This window comes from Tauraco erythrolophus, unplaced genomic scaffold, assembly GCF_009769465.1.
Source record: "Tauraco erythrolophus isolate bTauEry1 unplaced genomic scaffold, bTauEry1.pri scaffold_74_arrow_ctg1, whole genome shotgun sequence".
Lineage (NCBI taxonomy): Eukaryota > Metazoa > Chordata > Aves > Musophagiformes > Musophagidae > Tauraco > Tauraco erythrolophus.
Window position 1 is genome coordinate 45,361 of NW_028238641.1, and position 24,208 is coordinate 69,568.

Here is a 24,208-nt window from a genome sequence, read left to right on the forward strand (position 1 = left end):
TGATGAGCAAGCTACAGTAGGCATTGAAGAGCAGCAACAGGAAGAAGTCCCAGAAAATGATTTGTCACCCAAAACAGAAGCAAGTGTTCCTCAAAGACTGCCATCGGCATCGATGACCCTGACACAACAAGACTGTCGGATGAAGAACCGTGTCTGCCGTGAGTCCCAAGTAGTTGATCAGACTCCTGTGGAAAACCATGGAGAGTCACTGCAAGAATTGCCTTTGGTTACGGAGGACTCCGAGCACAGCCCATGTGCATCCGAAGGTGGGAAAAACGTGGAGGACCTATTGCAAAACACAGTGCTGTCCATCGCTTCAGGCCAGCATTCGGACTCACTGAGCACATCTGCAGCTCAAGACACATCTGCTGAGCAGAGCTCAGCACCAAGTGAAAATCCTCCTGCTCTGAAGCTGTCTGGAGGCAGCGAAGTGCCATACAGCAATGGCATACTGAAAGAGGATGGTCCAGGCTTGCACCAGGAGTGTAGCAGGGCAGCAGGAGTGGGTGGAGATCGCTCAGACGGTAAGGGATTTGAAAATCCTCCTCCAAAAACATGATGAACAAGCATTTTGTGTTGTAACCCTTCTGCTTCAGAACACGTTCAGATAAATCCTCTTCATGTGTAACGTCCTGGTAGATGAATGTTTCGCCCTCGTGCAGTTGGGGATGCGTTTGCTCTCAGAATTCCCATCTCTGCAGGATCCAGTGTTTGCTGGGCGATCTCCAGGGTATGCTGCAAAGGGGTGAAGCGGCAGCTCCCCTCCCAGCACAGAGCTCGTTACCTAAAGCTCAGCCTGTGCCTGAGTTGCCCAGTGGAATGGAGCGTGTCTGGACGTGGGCCAGGCTGTCGAGCACCTTGCTGCTTTGAGACCTGCTGATACAAATGGTTTCTGCCCCATTTCAGGCAGCCTCTAGGAAGCACTGGGTTCTTCTCTGTGTTTATGGGCTGCTGCTGAAAGGCAGCTGCCAGGCAGGTTTCTGAGATGCTGCTGGGTGAACCAGGGAAGGGTTCTGATGCATTGTGATAAAATCAGTTGGTTGCAGACCAATTCCCTGAAGCCTTTTTGCTTGGAAGGGTTGATGCATGCCAAGAAATCTCAACAGGGAGCAACTTTCATGGCGTTCCCCCATCTGTCTCTGTGTAGCTTTTGCCTTCTCCATCCTGGCTGATGTGTGCCTGGCACAATACAGAGCTGTCTGAGCAAACGTTGACCTGTGTGACCTTGGGGATGGATGTTAAAATCCTTTATAGGATCCTGTGGTGCCAACAGCCCTTAATGATGGGGTGTCTTTTGTGATTGCTACAAAGTAGTTGCGAAACTGCTTGTTGTGAGACTTGGGGATTGAGTTTGCCAACAATTAAGAATTAAACCCACAAAACGTTTTCACTAGTGAGGGTAACCACAGGAAGAAAATGGGTTTGCCATTGTGTGAATGCCAGTGTGACAAGAAGGTCCAAGAGTGTGTCCTACAGCCTGGTGACGACAAGGGCCAAAAGCTCTGCACTGAGACAGCTGAAGGGCAGGGAGAGGGGATGGAGCAGGTCAAGTGGATAATGTGGCTATGTTGGATAACAGGTCCTACAGCTGGCCTTCACAGCCAGGCTGAGAGACTTAAATCCTCATCCTTGTCTAGGAAGTCTATGGCAAACAGCTGCTTGGACGTTCCAGGCATCTGTGCTGTGTTAGTGGTGAAGATGAGGCAAATGTGAAGCAGCTGCTGTGTTCATTTTTCCCTTCGGTCTCGCACTGTAGGGTCTGAATACTTGCAAGTGAGTATCTTCATGCTTCTGCATGTTAATCTGGAGGAAGGATACACTGACTGTATCTGGGATCTGACCAGGAGGAAACTTTTTGAGTTTGTCCCCCTCCCCAGTAGAACTATTCCTGGCATCAACTGGTTTTGGGAACAAAACGTAGCTCAGCTCTGGCACCTTGTTTCTTCAAGCACATGACCAGGTTGGGAGGGTGGCAATCCCTAACCACAGCTAGTAGTGGGCACAGCTGGCACTCGGGTCCCTGTGCAACCCTTTTTGGGGCAGGAACGTGCCATCAGTGCCAAGAGCAGACGAACAGGTTGCACGTCCCTCCCTGCATGCTGAACAACCAGCGAAGAGCCCTGCTTAAGCGGTGGGGAAATGCAAAATGCCGCGCAGCAGCTCAGCGTGGATGTGAGCAGAGCTCTCGTTCAGCTGGTGACTTTGGCTCAGAGTGCCTTGTCTCTGCTGCTGTGTAAGGTGTCACTGTGTTTGAAGGGCTCCTGCTGAACTCGGGCCTCCTTCTGTTGCGTTCCCAGAGGTGTGCAGGTTTTTCTCCAGCACTAAGAGGAAACTTTCATATGGCTATGCGTGACGGGGCTTCACCCTTTCTGAAATACTGGACAACCTGGTACAGGAACATCCCAACTGAATGCATTGGAAGAACTTGATGGAACCTCTCTATGAAATGTTGTATTTTCATGGCCTTGTGTCTGGTAGCTGAATTGTGTGGGTTGTCTGAACGCTGACACTTGTGCCTGTCTTGTAGGTTCGCATGTAAATTGCATGGGTTTCGTGGACAGCGGCTGTGCCATGAGGAAGACAGTGACTCGTCAGAACTCTAAGCTGGGAGGAGAATCCAACAAGTCTGACGTCGTTATCTGGGAAATCAAGGTCCCAAAGGTAACCAGCCGCTGGCCTGCTTGTGTGTCCTGCCCTGCCCTACCTAGCCATCTTCTGGCTCTTCCAGTGTGGTGCTGGCTCAACACCATCCCAGGGAGATCAATGACAAATCAACAAGGATTTGTCCTATTAGGACTCAACAAGAGTGAAGAGCCAGCACACAACTGTAAACAAGAGGCATGTCAGGGCTACGCCCGGGGTAATGTTGGTTGTTGGACTCTTCCACTCCAATCCGTTAGTCTGATGCTTTGAAAGCATTCAGAAGGCTGTGAGGGCACACAATTATTGAGAGCAGGTGATGAATTTTTTTTCTTTCTGCCGTGTGGAAGGGTTATGCTTCAACTGCCTGTCCAAACCCTTCCTCGCAAGCTGAATGCTCATCTGAGCTGTTCTGTGGAGCTGCTGTGTCTGTCTCTATAGCGAGCTTTCTCTTGGGTTAAGAGTGTGGGTTTTTAAGACGATGTTCATACCTTCTTCCCCACTTTGTATGTGCCAAATCACCTGTGGCTGTCCTGCACAGCATCGCTCTTGCAGTTCTGCTTCTCAGCAGACCCGAATGCTGCCAGCCAGGAACGTGAGCCAGCAGCTCCCGGCAGGATAAGCGTGCTGCCTCCAGAGCCTGGCTGCTGCCAGCCCAGTGAGACACATGAACGTGCATTTCAGTGGATGAGTAAAACACAGGCTAAGGAAGCAGTTCTGCAGCAGAAAAATAGGTTTCAGTGGTTAGTGAAGACAGGCTGTGGCTTTTCTTAAAGTAGTTAACTTGGCATTGTGCAGGATTATCCACACTGACCGTGGCCCAACACTGCTGCCCTGGTGCCTGGTCTCCGACAGTAAGTGGCGGCAGGTGCCAGTGGAGGAGTAGAAGGGACAGGGCTTGCACAGATGTCTCTTCCTCACCTGGCACAGCCGCCCAGGGCCTCTGTAGTCTAATGGGCATGATGGCCTGGTTTACTCTTGTGAATTTCTCTGCTCCCTTTCTGACCTAATTGGCTTGTTTAAAAATTGCGAAAACCTTGTATTTTGTATTTGAATCAAAATGCATCTAGCATGCTTTTTTAAAACAAAACAAAACAAAACAAAACAAAGTGATGTGAGACTGGGAGAGGACGTGACCTTGCTGGGCTGTAGGAAGACAGTAGCCTTTACCAGGCCCGGTTTTCTCCCACCGTGTCTTTGTGTTGCCGTCCAAGACACGAAGCGGGATCTGTCCAAGTGAGCTGTGCTGGCTGAGCTGTGTGTGCCTCGACATACCACGGAGCAGCTGGGCTCTGCGCGGCTCCAGCGTTGCCTTACGTTTATCCTGCCTGGCCCTGTGCTAGGGGAGCTGGGAACGTGGCTGAAAGAAGCCACAGGGAACAGCGGTGGTTGGTCCGTGTTTCTCTTCCTGACTGTTGCTCTCCTGTCCCTTTCGCACAGGAATTAGTTGGCCGCTTGATCGGCAAACGAGGAAGATTTATGAACGGCCTGAGGCAAGCGTCTGGTGCCAAAATTTATGTCGCCAAGCTGCCTTCTTTCCGTGACTCCCAAGTCTGCCGCATCGAAGGTAAGTGGGATGTCTCTTTGTTGATGGTCTAATACGTAGCTCGGGGCCCTTGATTAGGTGGGCAAGGAATGTAAACAGATGTGGTGGCTTCGAGAGTCCAGTGCTTTACACAACGTTTCTGCTCAGTGCTGTCACAGCAGAGGTAGATGCCAAGTCGCCTGTGCCTTGGCGTGGGAACCCTCTCTTCTAGAGGCGAGAATGCATTTTACTGTCTTTGGCTGCTGTGCCTTAACCAGCACCTTTTGCAGGGTCACTTCAGGCTCGAAGGAGGAGCTCTGGGATGTCTATCAGCAAACGTGGACTGTGAAGGATGTTAGATTAACTGTGGCTGAAAAATACCTGCCAGTGAATTGGCTTCATACTGGAGGCTAAAGCTGTTGAAACTGAGGCCTCACAGTCGGAGCTGCTCATGTTGGTCTGATACCAGGTTACACGGCCAATCTGTTAAAACGGGAATTGTTGATGTAGCGCCGAAGGCTTCTGGTAGCTCTATTGCTTCACAAGCTGAGTGAGGGTGTCCTCAGCATATCTGTGCTACAGACTTTCTGGGGGATTTTTGTCTTCCAGGCTCCACGCAGCAAGTCGAAAAGGTACTGAGCCTGATCGGCAAGAAGTTCAAACAGCTTTGTCTCACCAACATCTACGCTGTACCTCCACCATCACCACTGAGACTTCATTCCCTTCTTATGACTGCCTGGGTAAGTCCCAGCTTGCTGCTCTGCTGATGTCGGGGCAGAAGGCTGTTGTGGGTCACTGCTGTCATGGTATGCTCTGTCCACGTGGCTGGTTCACAGATGCCTTCAAAAGCAGTTTGATTTGGTGTCGCTATCTGTTGTCCAGCTTATGTAACTGTTACGGATCAGATTTATCTACCTGTTCTTCCACGACAGTTTCGATTCTGCCTGAGCTGAGAAATGTAGAATGGTAGAAGCATTTAGGTTGGAAAAGACCTGTAAGATCGAGCCCAGCCATTAACCTAACACTGCCAAGTCCACCACGAAACCGCGTCCCCAAGTGCCACATCTACATGTCTCTTAAATACCTTCAGGATAGTGACTGAACCACTTCCCTGGGCAGCCTGTCCCAATGCTTGACAACCCTTTTGGTGAAGAAATTTTTCCTAATATGCAATGTAAATCTTCCCTGGTGCAGCTTGAGACCATTTCCTCTCGTCCTATTGCTTCTTACTCAGGAGAAGAGGCTGAGACCCACCTCGGTACAACTCCCTTTTGGGTAGTTGTAGAGAGTGATATGGTCTCCCCTCAGCCCCTTTTCTCCAGGCTGAACACCCCCAGTTCCCTCAGCCACTCCCCATAACACGTGTGCTCCAGACCCTTCACCAGCTTTGTAGCCCTTCTCTGGACACGCTCCAGCACCACCAGTGAGTGGTCCAAAACTGAACACAGTATTTGAAGTGCGGCCTCACCAGTGCCAGGTAGGTACAGGGGGATGATCACGTCTCTGGTCCTGCTGGCCACACTATTGCTGATACAAGCCAGGATGTGGTTGGCCCTTTGCTGCCAGGCAGCTTTCCAGCCGCTCTTCCCCAAGCCTGTAGTGTTGCATGGGGTGCTTGTGACCCAAGTGCAGGAGCTGGCATTTGGCCTCATTGAATCCCATACACCTGGCATCAGCACATCAATCCAGCCTGTCCAGATCCCTCTGTAGAGCCTTCCTTCCCTCCAGCAGATCAAAACAACGTGTTGATTTGCTGGCTCTTCCTCTTTCTTCCCTCATCGTTCCCTGCAACAGGAAGGATAGAGGAGAACACAACTCGTGCTCCTGACCCCTTAACCAGTTGGCCCAAGGCCCTGAAGCCTCTCATGATTGCCCTTGGACTGTAGCAGAATGTTTCTCCAGACTCCATTAATCTCATGGAGCTGCGTGTCTGGCCTGGTAGGCTTTTACCTACGGACTAGAGGTTGGCCTACGGGAATCACACTTGTCTGGAGCTGAGCTGGTTGTCTGCCCCCTCTGCTTAAGGGCCACTTGCTGGGAGGTGGAAACGCTGCACTAATCCGCTGCCATTACTGATATTGTCCATAAATCCTGAAACTGGTCGTCTCAGAATGGTTTTTTCATTATAGTATTTAATTACACTTAAAGGAGGCTTTTATGTCAGTGTTTCCCAGAAGAGCTTTTATGCTTCTTTTGCTATATGGATGCCTAAAAGCATTTTTTTGCTTACATTGGGCCTCCAGAATTCTAAAGTAACTGTGCACAAAGCTGCCTCCATGGATCTGAAGATAGACTTTGTTCTGGAGAGGTGAACTTATGCTGGGAAATTAAAGGTGTTTGAGATGTATTGCCCTCTCTGGCAGCCAGGGCAAATGCCTTTGAAAAGGAGACCTCTGTGATGAATCTTGGCCAATCCCTGTGAAGATGACCTTGGTGTCTAAAACCCCTGTGGGCAGGGGATCCTGGCAAGCTGCACTGTGTTGATTGCACAGCGTGACTTGACCTGCATCGTTTCTGACTCTGCTCACTGATCTCTTGGGTGAATAAGTCTTACAGCCGCTCTGTGCCAGTAGGCCTTTTGTGGACGAGCCCTAGCCCAAGTCTGGTTTCCTTTGGAACAGGATGGAGTAACAGGGAGTAGCTTTCAGCTCTTGATCCGGAGCAGCCTTTGGAAGTGAAATACCAGAGTGCCCGGGCTTTTCCACCCATGGTTGTTCAGGAGCTGCAGGTGCAACATGGAGTTGCTGTGAACGAAGCTTGTGTTGCAGTGAACACTAATGAGAGTTTCTTTCCTCCACATGGCAGCTGTTCCTCCCAGATGGAGTCGCTGTAGAGGTGGTCGTGGCAAACCAAGTTGATGCAGGACACGTTTCTGCAGCAGCACAGGCACCCCACTTTCCATGGCCTGCGTAGCCTGGACCAGCAGATGTATGCCTGCTATTCTCAGCCTGGACTTCCAACCCTGCCAACTCCAGTACAAGGCAAGTAACTTGTTTGTTCACAAATGGTTCAGTTGAGGAACAACTTATAGGATGATGTGAAAGCCTGATGCCCCTGAGTTAAGCCTGGCAGGTTTCCCAGTGGATAAGAACGTGACAGCTCACTTGTCATTTCATCTTTTTTTAAGCTGCTGCCATAGTACAGGTGTCGCTCTGCTCTTCCTTAGCCCACTCATCCCTGGAGCACCTCCCCAGCCACTTGGTTGCAGGTTGAAACTCAGAAGTCCACCTCAGGTTATTTCTAACCAAGTTGGCATCTGGTGTATTTTTGCTGACAAAGTGTAGAACTGCTCCCAGATCTCCGCAGTGTCTCCATCTGCACGTGGTGTGAAGTGGAGGGTGCATCACGTGGAAGGGTTGTTGGCGCGTAATTTCCTTTTTGGAAACAGACCTCGCGATTGGCAACCAAAGGCTGGAGGGAGAAGAGCATACCTGGGCAGAACAGCACGGTGCTGGCAGACAGACTGGAGAGTAAACTCCCCTCTCCTGTGTCCCACTGCAGGGCTGGTCTGACGGGGGTGTGGGTGGTGGTGGGAGAAGATGGACGCAGCAGAAGAAATGCTGTTGATTCTCAGTAGATCACTGTGCAGCACTACTGATGCCTCAAGTGCTGATTTCTGGATATCCACTTACACTGAGCCTTCTTCTCTGTGCTCTTCTGTTTTGCAGTTGGCATTATCTGCGCGGCTCCAGGCCTGGATGGGGCATGGTTACGGGCTCAAATTATCAGCTACTTCGAAGAGACCAGTGAAGTGGAGGTCAGATACGTGGACTATGGAGGATACGACAAAGTGAAGGTGGACGTGCTCAGACAAATCAGGTGTGTAGCTCCTCTTCTATGGCCTGAGGCCACGTCTGGGCTGAATCTTCATCAGAGGCATCCTTGTCGTTTGAATTGCTTATAGGATTTTTTTTCCCTCAGCTGAAGCAGGAGATGGTAGAAAGGTTTGCCTGCGCAGTGGCTGTGGATTCCCTGGGAGCACAGCAAGCTCCTGCAAGGCTGTTTTTCAAGGGGAGGAGAGAGGAAATGGCAACTTCTGCCACTTCAGTGTGGCAGAACTCAAAGCAGAGTGAATTGATTAGCCAGGAATAAGATTCAGCTTCTCTGCCCCAGCTGCATTGGCCGGGAGAACCGTCTTGGATGAGGGTTTTCTTACAGGAGCCCAGTAAATACTCAGTTGGGCCCCGGAGGGGGGAGACAAGCAGTCCAGCCTCCATGATGGAGGTGACTTTTGCTTGGAGCCCAATGCAACTTGGCACGCTAATGAGACAATTTATTGTTGCTGCTCAGATTGCTGGGAGAATAGTCTGATTTCTTTTTTTGACTGTCATCAATTTTAAACTGAATTCCTGTTAGAACAATTGATTAATCAATGTCACCTGAAAGAATATGGGAGTAACTTAAAGCCACGTTTTTATTCTGATTGATTCTCTTCTCTTTAAGGACTGACTTTTTATCGCTGCCTTTCCAAGGAGCAGAAGTTTTACTAGACAACGTGGTGCCACTTCCAGGTAACGGGCTCTCGACGTGCCGTTGGCACTCCTCCGGCAGCTTTCGGTGGATGCCAGCTGTGTGCAAGCAGTGATTCTGTCTAAACCTTCTCCCTCCTGCTGCAAACGCAGCCTCTGATGTGACTAGAGCAAGGATTGAAAAAATAGTTTTTCATTCTTCTAAATGTGCTGGCGTGGCATAACCTGTCCGACTGCAGGGGAAAGCTGATAAATGTCCAGGCTTTTCCCTGCGTGGAGAAGAGAATGAATTCCTCTCCTATACAGCAAGTTGGCAGGACTGGCAGGGTGCAGGTGAAGTAGCTGCAACTACTCTGCCTTCTGCTGTCCTGGAGTAGCTGGAAATGCAAACTTAGTTTTATTCTGCTAGACAAGTATCTGACGTTTTCTTATGAAAATGACAGGTGTGCAGTTCTGTATTCAAAGACTCCCCTCCAGTCATTGGGAGAATGTCAGTCACTGCCTAGAAATGCTTTCTGGTTTGCTTTTTTTTTCCCCTTTCTTTTTCAGTGGCGCTAGAGATGCACGCTGTATTGGGGTCTGAAACGCTGCCCTTCTGGGTGTGGGAGGGGCGGCTGCAGGAGCAAGAAGCAAGCACTTCTTTAGTTCTGACCCCTAAACAAGCACTGACACCAGTGAGTACCATGCACTTAGTCTGAGGCCACAAATTATTTTCAGCTGAACAGTCTAATAGAGGACTCGGAAACGAGTGGTGTGTGCAAGAACCCCGCTCACACATGTACTCATACAACAAAGTCACACATACAATGCCCTTCCCTTATGAAAAAGGGCTTTATGTTTCTCTGTGTATGTACCCAGCCAAATAAACGTGCACTGTCACTACTGCAGCTATCAGATTAAAAGACAATAGACTCGGTAAGAGGAATTCTTTTTCTGGCTTTCCTTCCTGCCATGCCCAACCTCCAGCCCTTATACTGCCCCACAAGGACAAGTACCACAGCCAAGTAAACCCAAGAGCATTTTTCTCTTAAACTTCTGTGTTTCTCCTGTGCCTGTCTGCTGCAGAAGGTTCAGGGCATCACACTCACCATATGCAACTGGCCACAGTGGGGAGGAGGACATGGTCAGCAGCTGACAGGAAAAGTGACATTCTCTTACACTGATGCGATGTTTAGTCCTGGGCTCACTGAAATGTATGGCACGATATTTATTAACTAGCTGAGCCATCCTGCAACAGCAGAAATTGACTGCAGCTGTGCCAGACTCTGAACTGGTCCAGGAAACTGTCTGGGGAGTTTCTGAGAAAGAAAATCACCACCAAATTATAGCACCTTCCAACTAAACAGTTGTCTTCCTTTACCAAGTATTCCTACCACAAAAGGCATCAGCAGAGCAGGCAATGATGTAGCCCGTTCCTGGCTGACTGGTTCCTACAGCTTTGTAAGGGAGGAGAGCATCAGCCATTCCCGCACAGAAGCTTGTGCTAAGGGACACTGGAGCCACCAGCGGGGAGGGACACTGGGGAGCCACCAGTGGGGAGGGACATCGGGGAGCCTGCAAGCTGGGAGGTGGCCCGGCCCAGCTCTGACTGTCCCTTTTCTGTAAGAAAAGCCTGGGCAGAAACACACACACATGATCACATTCACACGTGGCTACATACGTACCCACACGCGTATAGAGACACTACGGAGGGAGGTGACGACGCTGTGCAGGATTCAGCATGTCACAGCTTTTCTCTTCGAGCCACGTCCAGCAGAAGGATTTTGCTGGATTTCTTGTTTTTTCGTTTTTACCTTGCTGTTGCAGACAGGAGCGGTCTGGGGGAGGGAAGCCTGCCCAGAAGCTGCTCCATAAAGCTGCGGCGTTGCTGCCATCTAGTGCGGTGCCGCCATCCAGGGACGAACCGACACCCCCCACCCGCCTGCGGTGCGCCCCGGCCGGGGGAGGGACGGGCGCGCTGTCGCGATAACACTCCCCATCCCGGGTTGGGAAGGGCAGGTCTTGGACGAAACAACAAGGGTCAGCGAGGCGCTTCTGCACGCTTTCAGTCCGGGGCTGGGTTGGAGAAAGGAGGGACCTTTGTGTTGGCTTTTTCCAGGTAACGCAAGGAGCGTCGTGCCCCTCTGAAATCCATCGGGCGGTTTTAAACCTCCGCCGTCCTACGTGGTGTGCAGTGGAAGTATTTTTTCCTGTCGTGAAGCCTACAACACCGTCAGACTACAGCCTGCATGAAAGCAGTCTACAGGATGGTTCAGAGAGGCTGTGAACAGAACCTGCTAATGCCCGAACATCATCACGGCCAAGAAAATACACATATACAGGGTACACTGCCTCCGGTGGTGAGGCACTGGGACAGGCTGCCCAGAGAAGCTGTGGCTGCCCCATCCCTGGCAGTGTTCAAGGCCAGGTTGGATGAGGCTTTGAGCAACCTGGTGTAGTGGAGGGTGTCCCTGCCCACGGCAGGGGGTTGGAACTAGATGATCTTTGAGGTCCCTTCCAACCCAAACCATTCTGTGATTCTATGATTCTATGAGGCTGTATAGGAAGCCATCAGTCCAGGCCACACTAGCAATCAAGTAACGAACACGACAGTAATTTTTGCACTGCACATGAAATCACCACGGGACCCCGACACCTGGGAGCGCAGCCTGCGGTCTGACAAAGGGAGCAATGAAACGCAGCTTCTCTCCACTGAGCACCTCCATGGGAAAAAGGGAGCCTTCCCACTCACCAGACAGCTCTCTTTCCCAACCTATAGCCAGTTCCTGGAGATTTAAGTCACTCCGCGTTAGGCAGCAGTAAAAGGCAGAACCTGAGACAATAAAATGCAAAGTGCACAGAGCTACCACCTTTACTTGCAAAAATCCATGCAATTCATGTCTTTTCCCAGCACTGCATGAACAGAGTCCTAGGACAGAGGCATCAGCCTTGGAGCGGCTCTATGTCATATCCCTCAAGGAGGCTGTAATCTTCTGAAGCTGCCCCATCTACACCACCTCCTTGTGACCCATCTCTACTTCCCCGAGCTGCTTCCTGGACTCATGTCGCACTTCAGGAGCAGACATGAGAGTTTAGAAAGGAGTCCAAATACACTCGTGAGAAAGGGAAGGAATGAGTGACAGCACAGTGTGTTAAGTGAGGAAGGGGGTTAGTTTTGAAGCTATTGAATTAAAGCTCCAGAGGAAAGTAAGAGGCATGGACATTTAAAGTGCTTGTTCAGGAGTTCTGCTTCAACTCCTGGCACATCAAAGCAGTTCCTCCACAGGGAGCCCTAGACACATAGTTATCTTGCAATGCAGACATTTGGTGTATTTTCCTTAATGTGTTGAAAGAACCTAAAGATCATACTGTAGAATCTAGTTTACTACAATATCTCATAAGTGATGGAAAAAGAACGCACTTTAAGTGTTAGTAATTAGGCATGGTTTATCATCTTGGAGACTTAAAATGCCAACTCTTCCAGGACTTTCTGTAACACAGATCGAAATTAAGCCATTCAGCAGTCTTTATTTCTGTTCTTGCTTTACGGATTCTCCACTGACTGACTTGATTGATCATAGGTTTGAACCACGCAGAAATGTCTGTTTTAGAGAGTAGTGTCTTTTGGTTTGCACTAGGACAATGGATCTTCTAAGAAAATATGATTTTTCTGTTTCATTACTTTTTTCTCAGGCTCATCTAGAGTCTGGGAATATGTTCTTATACTGCCAAATTTTTTTTTTTTAAATATATAGGTTCATTCTTGTGCTCTGATCCTGCAACAGCTTACAAGGATTTAGCTTCATGCCCTTAGTCTAGTATACTTTAACTCGATGGCAAGATTAAGCAGGTGTGTAAATCTCCACGGGAATTGGGACTGCATTTTGTTAAGCTGAGGATCCAAGGCAGTGTTGCTATGATATTGCAGAACAGTATCTGACAGTACCGCATTTGGCTGACCACTTTCTAGTCAAGGAAAGTGTTTGCAAATCATGACATTTTCACAGACAGTTATCAGCCTTTTCCTCAGGAAAGATATGATAAAAATTCATAGTCTAATAGCCAAGCTTCCCCAAAATCAACCAGTCAAGCAACAGTCCCTATTCTATCCAACGTGACTGAGAAATCACCTCTCTCCCTAATAGATGCTAAAAATGTGAAGCAAACTATTTCCAAACCCTTATCAGGCTAAAAATTATATGCTGAGTACAGATGGCACTTACCCAAAGGAGAATAAAACAACTTCTAAAAACCTGGACTGAGTTGTGATTTTGGTAAAAAGCAAGAAACGGGAACAGCTTTCAGAGCAGAAGTTTGAGGCAGCACTTCTGTCCGATCCCTGGAACAGGTGACCCTAAATTGCAGATTAAACATAAACAAGACTTAGTCCTCCAAATGCATCACCCTCTCCTGTAGCATAACTGTCCCTAGGCAAAGGGTGAACTAGTGGAGTGCTGGAGTGAGTGACAAACAAAAATTGTTGGCAGTAGGATGAGACTGTCAGGCAGAAATGGCCCGTTTCCATCAGAGCTGTGAGGAACAAGGTCTGGGAAAGCAAAGGATCTGGTTAAGCCTCAGTGAGAAAAGAAATCAAGATGCACATTTGGCTTTCTAGGGACCTTCATGGCTCCTTCACTGGTTTTCTTCCCTCCTCTGCCTTTCCCCCTGAGCCATACTCATGCTGAACCACAAGCTATTCTGCGCCCAGTTTATTGCCTGCAAAAGAGCCACAACCAACACACGCCGCACAGGAGAGGCAGGGGGTTCAATGCACCGCTATGAAGAATTTATACCTGAAGTGTAAGTGCCAAGAGACCAACTCTGAGGCTCATCAAGACACCACTGCTGTTTGTTGTGCCACACCAAGCAATACCACTCTGCCACGGGAGAAAAGTATCACAGTTTATAACATTATGAGCCAGTCTCGCACGCTTTCTGAAAGCAGAGCCAAAAACAGCAGAGGAAAAGAGGAAGGTGGGAGAGTAAAAAGAATAAACCAAATGAATGGAAAGAAACACACGGCTAGGAGCCGTCTGATCCTGCTCCATCTGGCCTCCCCTCCAGACACTCTGTGGAGCTGTTTTAGTAAGGCTGGCTCTTTATTATGTTGTAAGCTCTGCCGCCTGGCTTATTGGGCCTCGGCTGTCTCAAGGAGTGAGAAAATCTCCTTTCCTTCTCGGCTCAGAACAGAAGACGGTTTTATTACCATCTCCGTGGTGCACCCTGGCCCTTTCTTAGGGATGCTATTTCTGGCGCAGACCGATTGGAAAGTGCTGCTGTCCCCCACACGGCTGCTGGTTTGACAATTTTTGACATTTCTAAACAGCTCGTGTTCTTCCTGCCAACTCCCCATTGCTTTCTAAACCCTTTTAATCCTGAAGAACGCAAACTAATCTACTGGGAGAAAAGAAACAAGCCAGTCCTGGCAAGCAAAGCTGGAAATGTCAGAATGGTAGAAGTTATAAATACACCTGCTCTCTAAAGAGAGCCAATACAGGAGGGGGCTGCAAAGAGACGTCGCTGGCGCTGTGGCTTGTTAGTGTTATCTACTGTAGGGAAACACACAGGGTATTATGAAGCAGAACTGTGCAACATCTTAACAAAAGAATGGCTTGGAGGCAAGCACGAAGTGTACTTCATCAAGTGGGATAAAGAAGTGGTCCCTTGAGGCAGATTCAAACTACTTAGACCTAAGCATGGCTAATAAAAGTTTGCGATTCAAGAGAGTTTCCAAAAGCCTTTACTATTATTGTTCTGTTATGCCTCATCTTTGGAATGGGAAGTTCAAAGAGCTGATCCTGTGCTAACCTGCACCCCCCGCAGACCCGCCCTACACCCCCCGCAGACACATAGTACACGCCTCCCCCCGAGCCCCGTCCTACACCCCCGAGACCTGTCCTACTCCCCCCACAGACCCGTCCTATAGACCTCCAGATGCTCCCAGACCCATTCTACACCCCTCCAGACCGCTCTTAGAGCCACCAGACCCCTCCTAGAGACTCCAAGATCCGCCCAGACCCATTCTACACCCCTGAAGCCTAGCCTAGAGCCCCCAGACCACTCTTAAAGTCCCTGGATTTATCCTAGAGACATCCACACCCCTGCAGACCCTGTCCTACATCCCCGCAGACCCATCCTACACCTCCCCGAGACCTGTCCTACACCCCCCAGATCCACCAAGACCTTTCCTACACTCTCCCATACCCATCCTACACTCTCCACGACACCCGTCCTACACCCCGCACTGAGTCGCGTCCTACACCCCGCCTTGAGATCTGTTCTACACTCCCCGAGACCCATACTACACCTTCCCCGAGACCTGGACTACAATCCCCCTTGAGACCCATCCTACACCACCCCCCCGGGACCCATTCTACTCTCCCATCCAAGACCCGTCTGTCACGTTTTGAGGTCAAAAGACCAGTCTATCAGTGTCCCAAGTCAGGTGAGACCCTTGGGTCCGACTCCCCCTGCCTTCCCTTGGCAGTTTGGTGAATCAGAGGGTGATTCGCCCACTTGTTAGGGACCGTCACTAGTAGTACTATGGGCCAACTCCTTATAATAATTCAAAAGTTTCCGGAAACATATGTATATATATAATTTTACTCGTGACAGAATACAGGTTCAAGGATAGCTGCTGATAGTGACTGACTACGAAAGTAACTTTAATTAAAATACTGCAGTGATAATATAAAACTATTACTGATCAGTGATAACACTAAATAGCTGCAAGGTGTTAGTAACTAAGCGCGCAGAACACAGAGCTCTGACCCAACAGGCGTCCCTATGGGGGGAGAAGAGAGGTTCAGCCCGTCGACTGATCCTGGACGTTCCGATGGGGGGGAGGTTCTCCCTAGCATCCTCTTTGTTCTTTTTCCATTTTATATTATTTCTTTACTTTTAGGTGGAGCTCGAGTGACTCTAGTCATACATCACTTCATTAGGATTGGTGAAAATTTCTCTGGTGAGGGGTGGAGGTGTGATTTAGTGGCTAACCCGCCATTACTGCCAAGGCAGCGGTTGCGATTTGTCTGTCACCAGGCGCTCCCTCATCCCTGGTAACAGGGTGAGCCGTGGTCCCTCCGTACCGCTCTGCTCCCCGTTTCAAGGATGTTGTGTGGGCCTTGATTGTTCCTGGGAGCAGCAGCTGTGTCCAGCAGGCCGTGACCGTCCTGGGAGCAGCAACTGTGTTTCAAAGCTGCTCTAATATTGCAGCCTTTGAGCTAAACTTTGCAAAGCTGTATTTCTCCAATTTTCACCAATTTCGGTTATTTGCCACATCCGTCCTACACTCCCCCAGAGACCTGTACTACACCTCCCCAGACCTCTCCTACAGCCCCACGACCAGCCTGGAGACCCACAGATCCCCCCAGACCCATTCTACAACCCCCCAGGCCCATCCTACAGAACCCTCCTAGAGTACCACACTGATCTTAGAGACTCCCAGATCCTCCAAGACCCATTCTACACCCATCCGGGCCTATCCTGGAGCCCCTAGATCTCTCCTAGAGCCCCCAGACCTAGCCTAGAGAACCCCAGATCCCCACAGACCCATTCTACACTTATCTAGACACATCCTATAGCCCCCAGACCCATCCTGGTGCCCCCAGACCTTTCCTAGAGACTCCCAGATCCCACCTTGACTGATTCTGCAACCCCCCAAGCCTATCCTAGAGCCCCTAGACCCCTCCTAGAGCCCCAGACCCCTCTTAGAGACCCCAGACCCCACCTAGAGCCCGCAGACCCATCCTAGACACCCCCAGATCCCCCTGGACCCATTCTACAACATTCCAGGCCTTTCCCAGAGCCCCCAGACCACTCTTAAGACTTCCAAACCCATCCTAGAGACCCCTCCTAGAGCCCCCAGACCCCTCCTAGAGCCCCCCAATCCCTCCTAGAGACCCCCAGCTCCCCCCCAGACTTATTCTACACCCTTTCAGACCCCTCCTAGAAATCGCAGACCTATTATAGAGACCCCAGATTCCCCGACACTCATTCTACACACTCACAGACCCTTCCTACAGCCTCCAGACCCCTCTTACAGCCCTCAGACGCATCCTAGACAACCCTAGATCTTCCCAGACCCATTCTACACCCTCCCAAGCCTATTCTAGAGCCCCGAGACCCCTCATAGAGCCCCCTGACCCATCTTAGAGATACACAATTCCTGCCAGACCCATTCTACACCCAGCCCAGGCTATCCTAGAGCCCCCAGACCACTCTGAAAGCCCCCAAATACATTCTAGAGACCCCCAGATCCCCCCAGACCAATTATACAACCCCCCAGGCCTATCCTAGAGTCTGCACACCCCTCCTACAGCCCCCAGACCCATCCTAAAGATCCCCAGATCACCCCAGGCTCCTCCAAGAGCCTCCAGACCCCTCCTAGAGCTCCTAGAGATCACCAGATCCTGCAAGACCCATTCTACACTCCTCGAGACCCCTGCTAGAGCCCCCAGACCCATCCTAGAGCCCCCAGACCCACCTAGAGACCCCCAGATCCCCCAGACTTATTCTATACCCATTGAGATCCCTCCTAGAGCCCCCAGACCCCTCCTAGAGAACCTAGACCCCTCCTAGAGACCCCGGATCTCCTCAGACCAATTCTACACCTTTCCAGGCCTATCCTAGAGCCCCCAGACCCATCCTAGAGACCACAAGGTCCCCCCACACCCATTCTGCACCCGTCTAGGCCTATCCTAGAGCTTCGAGAACCCTCCTACAGCTGCCAGATACATCCTAGAGACCCCCAGATCCCCCCCGACCCATTCTACTCCCCCACTAGCCTATCATAGAGCCCCCAGACCCCTCCCACAGCCCTCAGACCCATCCTAGAGACCCCCAGATCCTACCAGACCTATTCTAGACCCCTCCCAGGCCTATCCTAGAGTCCTCAGACCCCTCTTAGAGGTTCTAGATCTATCCTAGAGACCCTCCGGCCCATTCTAAACCCCCTCAGGCCCATTCTTCAGCCCCCAGACCCATTTTACAGACCCCCAGGTCCCCCTACACCCATTCTACACCCCTCAATGCCAATCCTAGAGTGCCCAGATCCTTCCTAGACATCCCAGACCACTCCTACAGTCCCCTGCCCATCCTAGAGAGCCCCAGATCCCCCCACACCCATTCTACACCTTCCAAGGCCAATCCTAGAGCCTCCAGACCACTCCTAGAGACCCCAGACCCATCCTAGAGACTCCCAGATCCCCCCAGACCCATTCTACAACTTCCAGGCTTATCCTAGAGCCCCCGGACCACTCTTAAAGCCTCCAGACTTATCCCAGAGACCTCCACATCCCCGCAGACCCCTCCTATGCTCCCCCAGACCCCTCCTAGAGCCCCAGACCCATCCTAGAGCCCCCCAGATCACCCCAGACTTATTCTACACCCCCCAGACCTATCCTACAGCCTGCAGACCCATCCTAGAGACCCACACATCCATCCAGAAGCATTCTACACCCTCTCGGGCCTATCTTAGAGCCCCCAGACCTATCCTAGAGACCTCCAGATGACCCCAGACCCATTTTACACCCTGCCAGACCCATCATAGAGCCCCTAGACCCATCCTAGAAACCCCCAGGTCCTCCCAGACCCGTTCTACAACCTTCCAGGCCTATCCTAGAGCCCAAAGACCACTCTTAAAGCTTCCAAACCCATCCTAGAGACCCCCACATACTGCCACAGCCCTCCTAGAGTGCCCAGACCCCTCCTAGAGGCTCGAGATTCATCACACAGACCCTGAGATTCCCCCCAAGTCCCTCCTAGACACCCTCAGGTCCCTCCTACACACCTCCAGATCCCCCCAGACCAATTATACAATTGCCCAGGCCTATCCTAGAGCCCCCGCATCCCTCCGACAAGCCCCCAGACCCATCACAAGGAACCCTCCTAGAGCCCCCAGACCCATCATAAGGAACCCTCCTAGAGCCCCCAGACCCCTCCTAGAGCCCCCAGACCCCTTCTAGGGACCACCAGATCTTGCAAGACCCATTCTACACTCCTCAGGTCCCCTCCTAGAACTCTCAGACCCCTCCTAGAGCCCCCAGACCCATCCTAGAGACTTCCACATCCTCCCAGATCCATTCTACACCCTTCCAGACCCATCCTAGAGCCTTGAGACCTATCCTAGAGCCCTAGACACATCCTAGAAAGCCCCAGATTTCCTCAGATCCATTCTACACTCACCGAGGCCTATCCTAAAGCTATCAGATCCCTCCTACAGCTCCCAGACCCATTCTAGAGACCCCCACATCCTTCGAGATCCATTCTACACTTCCCCAGACCCCTCCTACAGCCTCCCAGATCACCCCAGACTTATTCTACATCCCTCCAGGCCAATCCTAGAGCCTGCAGAGCGCTCTTACAGCTCTCAGACCCCTCCTAGAGCCCACAGACCCATCCTACAGACCCCCAGATCACCCCACACCCCTTCTACAACCCCCCAGGCCCATCCTACAGACCCCAGACCCCTCTAAAACCCCCAGAGGCATCCTAGAGACCTCCAGATCCCCCCAGACCCATTCTATAGCCATTCTGACCCCTCCTAGAGACTCCAGACCCATCCTAGAGACCCCCAAATCCCCTCGGACCCATTCTGCAACCCCCCAGGCCCATCCTACACCCCTCAAGACACCTGCTAGAGCCCTTAGACGCATCCTAGAGCCCTCAGACCCATCCTAGAAACCCCCAGATTCCCTCAGACCCATTCTACACCCCCCAGGCCTATCCTAGAGGTCCCAGACCCCTCTTACATCTCCCAGACCCATCCTAGAGAACCGCACATCCTTCCAGACCCATTCTACACTCCCGCAGGCCTATCCTAGAGCCCCCAGACCACTCTTAAAGCACCCAGACCCATCCTAGAGACCTGGGCTATGAAGGTACCCGGGAAGGCAAGGGCTGCAGGGCCTGTGAAAGTGGAACTGAACCCTGATGCCAGACCAGTATAAACAAAAAAAAAGCAATGCCCTATGAAATTAGAAGTGTGGCTGGGGTTAGAACCTAAAATCTGGACAGAAAGTCAACAGTTGTTTCCTTTCGAATGGGAAAGCCCAACCACTGGGTGAAAAACACAGCTTTGTTGGACGGCACTATCACAAGGATTCCAGAATAGACCGACCTTGTCCAGTAATGTATTAGCTAAAGAACTGGAACACTGGCAAGGTAAGAATTCTGCTATGAATCTTTTACAATATAGTTCCGGGAACAGATACAGAACCACAGTGTAAAGAAGCAACTACCAGTTGACTAATTTTCTGGGACTGGCAGGGTACCGGTTGTCTAAGAAAAAGGCACAGGTGATACAAAAGACGGTTACATATCGAAGAGAGGAAAGCTGGAAAGTGGAAAGCTGGAAAGGAGAAAAGCTGGGAACTGAACAAAAGAAGGCAATATGTTGTACTGCCACATCCCCCCCCTCCCCCCAGTTCAAGAGAGAATTAAGGAGATTTTAGGGAATGGCAGGACGGTGCAGGTTGTGGATACCAAATTTTGGACTGATGGCGAAATCTTTGTATGAGGCCATAAAAGGTCCGGGAGCAGCCCTGGAGCGGACACCAGAGTGCCAGAAAGGCTCTGATGAAATAAAGACTTCAGTGAAAGCTCCTGCCTTAAGACTGACGTGAAAGATTACCAGTGGCTTTGAAAATTTTGACTCAGACATTGGAGGACTGGAAAAGACCTGTAGTGTATTTCTCAAAACAAACGGATGAAGCAAGCAAGGCACGGCCTGCGTGCCTTCGAGCAGTTGCTGCCACAGTGTTATTGGTCCAAGAAGACTGAAAATAAACTAGGGGACAAAAAAATCACTGTATTTGTTCACACGCAGTACTGGCAGCCCTGGAACTAAAAGGACATCATTGGCTATTCCCAAGGAGACCACTTCAGTACCACGCTTTGTTAGTTGAACAAAATGATGTAACACTAAAAACATCTTCTACTTTCAATCCAGCAACCTTGTTACCTGCAAAATTTGGAAGATGTTCCCCTGAAGGATCCAGATTGGACTCTGTTTATGGATGATCAGGTCCGAGACCATCTACAGAACCTGAAGGTGCACAAGTCCATGGGACCTGATGAGGTGCATCTGTGGGTCTTGAGGGAACTGGCAGATGAAGTTGCTAAGCCACTATCCATCATATTTCAGAAGTCGTGGCAGTCTGGTGAAGTTCCCAATGACTGGGAAAGGGGAAATATAGCCCCCATCTTTAAAAAAGGGGAAAAACGACCCAGGGAACCACAGGCCAGTCAGTCTCACCTCTGTGCCTGGCAAGATCATGGAGCAGATCCTCCTGGCGACTATGCTAAGGCACATAGCATAGAAACTCCGTCGGGGAGTTTCTGTCCCGGCTGTCGGTGACAGCGAGACCCGACAAGTCGGTGCAATTGGAACTGAACTTTCCCGGACTCATTCTGGAGTGCTTCCCAGATCCTTCTTTTAATTCTGTTCTAATGCCAAAACAAGGGGAGGGGGGCAAATTTATAGCACATTCCTTCTGCCACTCAGGATGATTTCTTAAAGTGAAAAAAATAGCAGCATATACCAGCTCATTTCATTTAGAATTTCTTCTGAGAAACAGCATCAATTGCAATGAAGTATTACAATTCCATTACAAGTAGTATAAGCATTATGTGTGAGAGTAGGGAGTGTAAGTAAGTAGTGTAAGTAAGTAAGGAGTGTAAGTAAGGAGTGTAAGTATTATTCTATTATAAATATTATTATTCAGCCATTTTTCCTCATCTTTTAATTTATAGAACAGCCACCACAGGTCACAGTCTTTGACTAAAGTTTTCTTATTTACGTTTCCTCCCAGGGGACCCCCAATATCTTTCCATGTGCCAGGACACATCCTAACGGACTCTTCTTCAAAATTTCCCCGCTCTGTTGGTTACCCGTTATTTACTGGATTATTTTTATCCCAATCCTGTTGTTACCAAAAATAAAAAATTAAATTGTTGTTACCAAAGTTAAAATCACACCACCTAGGTATAACTAATTATCATTAAAATAACTCATTCATTCTCATTTTCCATCACTTCATCTAATTCCGGCTGTTTCCCTCGCTGGAGAACAGCACTGCGGATCACAACTCTGCACTCGCTCCATACTATGAGTACGTCTCAGTCACTCACACACAATCAGGACAAAAACGAGTTTTACAGCCACAACAGTATCCAACCGTACAAACAATTAATACAACTCCTGGAATCACACAAACAGTCACACGGGCTTCAGTCTGTAATATTTCAGCTTCCAGATAGTTACCGACTCCGGTGGGAATCACACCCACAATCGAAATTGTCTTTTACCGATTCCGGTGGGACTTGAACCCACAATCAAAACTGACTTTTTACGATTCCAGTGGGACTCGCACCCGCAATCCCAGTCGATTAAGGGTACACCATTAAGGCGACAGCTGCCCGGTACACGCTGTCCTGCGCAAGTTTTACCTCACAGCTTACAGAGAGCTCCCCAGTGGACTGGTCCCCAACCCAAGGAGTAAAAGAATATCTTTTCTAAGATGGTCCTTGTCTGTTCCCGCAGTGATCCGATTGAGGCGAGGAGTCCCTCTGGAGAAATCCCTGGGGGTACCCAAGGGAGTCCTGTTCTCAGCAGGTCCTGCAGCTGAACAGAGAGAGAGTCCCATCTGGGATGCCAGAACTAATATCGGAAAAGTCAGTGCAATTGAAATCGAACTTTCCAAGACTCATTTTGGAATTTTAGAAAGCAGCATTCTTTATGGCGGCGCCGGGTGTACGGGGGACATCTCCTCCTGGCACGGACACCTGGCTTCTGGACAGAAAATTAGTTGCGCACTGCGACCGTGCGTGTTCATAACATGTTTCCGTAGTCAATGTTAAACAATTGGTTCATTTTCTCTCACTTTACATGGAAATTCCTTCGCGTGATCAGTTCTCTCCGCCGCTCCTTTCTTTTGGGTCTGGGCTATGTTTAGGGCAGGTGGTCTGTGAGTCGGTGGTCACCATCTCCCACTGCCGGAATTCCCTTTTCCCCACATCACACATCCTTTCACCGCCGTGTCCTGGACTGGTTGCTGCCGCATCCTTTCCCCTCCACTATCATGAGGATGTGACTGCCCTCCCTCATCGAGCTGAACAACTTCCCAACTAAGCTGTGGCTGCTGGTGAACAGCCTGGGCGTCTGCTCCAGCCGCTGGGATGCTCGCAGCAAGGGCTGCTCATCGAGCAGCTGCGCTTTGAGTGTGAGCTGCTGGTTGCAGAGCAATGCTGCACCATGGGGCCAGACGCGGCTGCAGAAGCTGACTGCCTCCTCGAGACCGAGAGCTTCAGCACCTTCATCCAACAGCTCAACCACCACGGCTTCTGCCAGTCGGTGATGGGGCTGGAGGGCAGTGTGGAGGGGGCCAGGCCAGGCCTGATGGGTGCCGATGGTGGCAGTTCCGCTGAGCCCCTAAAGCCAAAAAACAGGAGGGCCCTTCTGTAGAGAGCCACGGCAAGCAGAAAGGCAATCCTTTGTTAAGCCCACATGGAAACCCACTCCAGCAGAAAACAGAATCTTGACCCAACCGTTGGCAAAACTCCCCACATCTCCGGGCCAGGGGCACGTCAGCAACGTAGCTGCACCTCTGATGTTTGGCATCCACAACAAAGATGGTTTCCATTCTGCCACATCCTCTCCACTTAAACTGTCCACAGGAGATTTACCCAGGATTTGAGAGTTTGAAAACTCAGCGGCAACTGAGCACGGCCAGGAAAGCAGCTCTGTGTCAGCTTCCAGACCCTGAGGATACGCAGAAATTACGTACGTTCCTGGGAATGGTCGGGTGGCGTCGTCTGTGGATCGCAAATTACGGACTATTAGTAAATCTTTACATGAACTATTAAAGATTTCACCTAAAAATCCTTTGGAGTCGAGTGAGGCCCAGAAGCTCACTTGGGGACAGAAAACGACAGTATTTGTTCCACTTACGGTCATCACAGTAGTGAAACAAAAAGGGGGACACTGGCTGCCTCCCTGCAGCATGTTAAAATACCAGGCAGTCCTGATGGAACAAAACGATGTCATATTCCAAACAACTGCTATTGTTAACCCGGCAATCTTCCTCTCCGCTAGACAGCTTAAAGGAACACCACAGAACTACAGGCCAGTCAGTCTCACTTCTGTGCCCGGCAAGATCATGGAGCAGATCCTCCTGGCAACTATGCTAAGGCACATGGAAAATATGAAGGTGATTGGTGACAGCCAACATGGCTTCACTAAGGGCAAATCCTGCCTGACTAATCTGGTGGCCTTCTATGATGAGGTTACAGCATTGATGGATAGCGGAAGAGCAACTGACATCGTCTACCTGGACTTGTCCAAAGCATTTGACACTATCCCACATGACATCCTTGTCTCTAAACTGGAAAGACATGGTTTTGATGGATGGACCACTTGGTGGATAAGCAGTTGGCTGGCTGGTCACACTCAAAGAGTTGTGGTCAATGGTTCAATGTCTACGTGGAGGCCAGTGACGAGTAGTGTTCCTCAGGGGTCAGTACTGGGACCAGTGCTATTTAACATCTTTGTTGGTGACATGGACAGTGGGATCGAGTGCACCCTCAGCAAGTTTGC

General features: G+C 50.2%; 1 protein-coding gene across 1 annotated transcript; it reads left to right on the forward strand.

The window, feature by feature from the left end:
* Positions 1 to 112: 112 nt before the first annotated feature.
* LOC147525758 (A-kinase anchor protein 1, mitochondrial-like) lies at positions 113 to 23,077 on the forward strand. Its single transcript, XM_086631043.1, is given in 10 exon segments — positions 113 to 524; positions 2,528 to 2,661; positions 4,081 to 4,207; positions 4,775 to 4,905; positions 6,971 to 7,032; positions 7,034 to 7,146; positions 7,834 to 7,984; positions 8,609 to 8,676; positions 9,184 to 9,308; positions 22,784 to 23,077. Coding segments are annotated over 10 exon segments (1,617 nt in total).
* Positions 23,078 to 24,208: the final 1,131 nt, after the last annotated feature.